The sequence below is a fragment of the Calidris pugnax genome, unplaced genomic scaffold (assembly GCF_001431845.1).
Source record: "Calidris pugnax isolate Ruff unplaced genomic scaffold, ASM143184v1 scaffold145, whole genome shotgun sequence".
In the NCBI taxonomy this organism is placed as follows: domain Eukaryota; kingdom Metazoa; phylum Chordata; class Aves; order Charadriiformes; family Scolopacidae; genus Calidris; species Calidris pugnax.
The window spans coordinates 698,533-702,480 of NW_015090939.1; the positions used below are offsets into that span (position 1 = coordinate 698,533).

The 3,948-nt window shown below is 47.6% G+C and overlaps 1 protein-coding gene across 1 annotated transcript in view; it reads right to left on the minus strand.

The window, feature by feature from the left end:
- Window positions 1-8: 8 nt before the first annotated feature.
- The window catches only part of NFRKB (nuclear factor related to kappaB binding protein), a 48,128-nt gene continuing 44,188 nt past the window's right edge, over window positions 9-3,948 (minus strand). The window contains exon 25 of the mRNA XM_014951830.1: window positions 9-227. Coding sequence (XP_014807316.1) covers window positions 102-227 — 126 coding nt within the window. The 3' untranslated portion in view covers window positions 9-101. The remainder of the gene's footprint in view (window positions 228-3,948) is intronic.

Genomic DNA, 3,948 nt, shown 5'->3' on the forward strand with positions numbered 1-3,948 from the left:
CCCAGGCCAGGACTGGGGTTAGGGAGTCTTGGGGGCTTGGATGGAGGACGACCACGGGCTGAGGGAAGTTCTTGGAAAGCCATCTGTGTCCAAACCAGTGTTTACAGCTGATCTTGGGTCTGCTTTGGAGACGGAGCTGTCGTCACAACCACAGTGGAAACCGCTTTAGTGGAGCCAGACACCGTGCCCTGCTGGAGGTGGGAGGCTGGGACAGTTTGAATTCGAACCTGTTTGAAATGGAAAGAAAAAAAAAAATCTCAACTCACGTCAAGAACAACCTGCTGACACGCTGCACTCTGAAAACGCTGGTAAATTATGTTTCTGCTGCCAATAAAAATTCAGTTTTATGAACAAGATCACACTGAGAGCAGAATCTGTCACAAGACCACTGTCTATGTGGGCTGATGGCAAGAGATCTTCAGATTAGAGAGGAAGAAGTAAGAATTAGCTTGAATAAAAACCTATTCAGCTGCTTTTGCAAGTTTTCAGAAGAACTTGGATCCACTGGGTACTTCACTTCTACAAATATGTTACAAGCAGCTCTCAATAAAGATTAATTATTTGGAATTACAGACCACCAAGTCTCCAGACAGAAAAGCTGGATATGCAAAGCAGCAATGTGATTTCTTCACGAAGTGGTGACGCACAGAAGCCAAAGTACAACAAAAAAAGCCTAATAAAGTACAGAAACAATCCCTCACACAGGTGGCTTCCTGCCAAGATCTTTGGTTTTACATCCCTTACACTCTCAGTGCTTCAAAAACAGATAAAAACTGTATCTGGGTGGAGGAAAGGTAAAGGAGATGACGCACTGCATGTGTTTAATGCAGGTGCTACGGCCAAGCTGTGGAGCTATGGCCAAGCTTTATGGAACCCTCAGCATCATGGGTGAAGTCACACATGGATCACATGGAACTGTCAGAGTTGGAAGGGACCTCTAGAGATCCTCTGGTCCAGCCCCTCTGCCCAGAGCACATCACTCAGGAGCATCCAGGTGGGGCTTGGAGATCTCCAGAGAAGGGGACTCCACACCCTCCCTGGGCAGCCTGTCCCAGGGCTCTGCCACCCTCACCCCAAACAAGTTCTTCCTCACATTGGAGTGGAACTTCCCATGGTCCAGCTTGTGCCCGTTGCCCCTCGTCCTGTCACTGGGAACCACTGAGAAGAGTCTGGCTCCCTCCTCCTTCAACCCACCCTTGAGATCCTTGTCAGCATTGAGAAGGTCTCCCCTCAGCCTTCTCTTCTCCAGGGTTTGGTATCATCAACCAACTTGCTGAGGATACACTCTGTCCCCTTGGCCATGTCACTGATGAATATGTTGAACAAAACTGGGCTGAGTATTGACCCCTGGGGGACACCACTGGTTACAGGCCTCCAACTTGACTCTGCTCCATTAATCACAACCCTCTGAGTCCTGTCACACAGCCAGCTCTCAACCCATCTCACTGCCCCCTCATCTAGCCCACACTTCCTCAATTTCCTAACGAGGATGTTATGGGAGGGAACTCCCAGAGGAGACGTTAAGTCCTATAAAAAAAGCAAATAATATCATTCTAGGTGCCGTTACCTGCGTGGCCTGGCCTTGCTGCTGCAGCTGCTGCAGTTGCTGTGCAGTCAGAAAACTCACTGGCTTGTTCCCAGCGATGAGTTTTGTCCCCGCTGGCATCGTGGTCAGGATGATATTTCTGCCCAACCCACTGATGCTAAGGGAAGAGAATCGTGGAGAGGTTAATAAAGAGCAGAGCAGGCTGGGTCTTTCACATTCATTAAAGTTACTCACTAAATTTACTTATGATTTTAAGCAGCGTGGGGTGTTTTTCCCTACAAAACCAACAAATAGCAGACAAGTCTATGTCAACATTTATCACTATGATAAGAGAATTACTTTATCACAGGAATGAAACCCTCTGATTCTGGACCATGCACGTCGCTGGGTTAGTCTGCTCAGAGCTGAACACTTCTCAAGGAAGGCAGAAAATAGCCAGGCACAGAGTGTTCTGCCTGGAGATATTAACTACAGGGGACACCACTAGAATTCATGGAAGAATAAACAAAAAGACTTCAATATCTGAATCAGAGGAATTTTCACCGAGGCAGTTAACACTTCCCTGGTTCCTTTAACGGAGAGATGGCCTCAGATGGCACATATTTTTAGGTTTGTTCTTGCTCAAACAGAACTAATCTAATAGCTGGTTTCAAGACAAGCAGAGAACATATTTTCTTCAGTGTATTTGTAGAACCTGCACCTCAGGGCACGATACCACATTTCACTGAATTTCACTGAATTTTTTAGAGTTGGAAGGGACCATAGAGATCATCTAGTCCAACTCCCCTGCTGAAGCAGGATTGCCTAGAGCTTGTCAGAGCATGTTACTCAGGAGCATCCAGGTGGGGCTTGAAACTCTCCAAGGAAGGGGACTCCACAACCTGTTCCAGGGCTCTGTCACCCTCACCATGAAGAAGTTTCTCCTCATATTTGAGTGGAACCTCTTCTGTTCCAACTTGTGCCCATTGCCCCTCATCCTCTCACTGGGAACCACTGAAAAGAGTCTGGCTCCCTCCTCCTTCAACCCTCCCTTGAGATACTTGTAGGCATTGATAAGGTCTCCCCTCAGCCTTCTCTTCTCCAGACTAAAGAGTCCCAGCTCTCTCAGTCTCTCCTCATAAGGGAGATGCTCCAATCCTTGAATCATCTTTGTTGCCCTTCGCTGGACTCTTTCTAGTAGTTCCCTGTCCATGTTCCATTTCTTGCAGCTAATGGACCTATCAACGGACTAGATGTCTATCCCACCCTCTGCTTGCAAGGTCCCCAGGAACCCACTGAACACAGACCCTCCTCAGCTTATTTCTAACTCCAAATACTCACTTGGCCCCAAGGTTGCCCTTGATGATGGGGGCAGTCACCACGCTCTTGCCTTTCACGGGCTGGCTGATCACCGACAGGGGCACCGTGATCCGTGCTGGCAGCTTGCCCTAGAGAAGTTGAAGAACATGTGAGGATCCGTGGGGAGTTCAGCAGAGAAACTGCTTGAAATCATGCAATTACCCACTCAGCTTGGTTTTCAGGAGTCCTGGGAGTAGAAACCACCAGCAGCTTTGCTGATGAAATCTGTCCTCCGTTTCAGGCTCGTTAAAATTCACCTCCATCTCATTCCCTTCCTGAAAACCTGCATCATCTTGGCACCACAGTATTTCTCTGGGAAGGCTCACTGCATCCATCCATGATTTATATCCTTAGGAAGGTCTGGTAATTGTCAATTAGCTCCTTCAGCTTTCCTGATACAGTTTATGGTGCCTTCATGATACAGCTTACAGTGCCTTCAGCTTTGGACATTGTATTAATTAATTGGGACACGTGTAAACGGGGAATTGGGTAAAAAAGTTAATAGGAGTAAGAAGCACTTCTATTTCTGACACAGAATCCCAGAATCTTCTAGGTTGGAAGGGACCTTCAAGATCATCTTGTCCAACCGTCAACCTCACTGACAAAAATAGACACCCACACAACAAACAAGGAGCATCATCACTAAACCATCCCTCCCAGCACTACATCAACCCGTCTTTTGAACACCTTTCCAAGGAAAATGATTTCAGAGGTGTGGGGGGGTGAGACGCTGAGCTGCACGAGGTAGGACTTGAGATAAGCAAAGTTTATTTCATTTACTCACAAGAGGAAATAAGGGAAGACGTATCTGACTTGTCATTCAGCTTTTAGCTACCAAGTCCATCCAATTAGTCGCAGACCCACAGGGGAGGTTTAGACTGAACATTAGGAAGGAATTTTTCACTGAAAGAGTGGTCGGGCATTGGAACAGGCTGCCCAGGGAGGGGGTTGAGTCACCATCCCTGGACAGAGATGGTGAAGGGTCTGGAGAATAAGTCTTATGAGGAGAGGCTGAGGGAGCTGGGGTTATTCAGCCTGGAGAAGAGGAGGCTGAGGGGAGACCT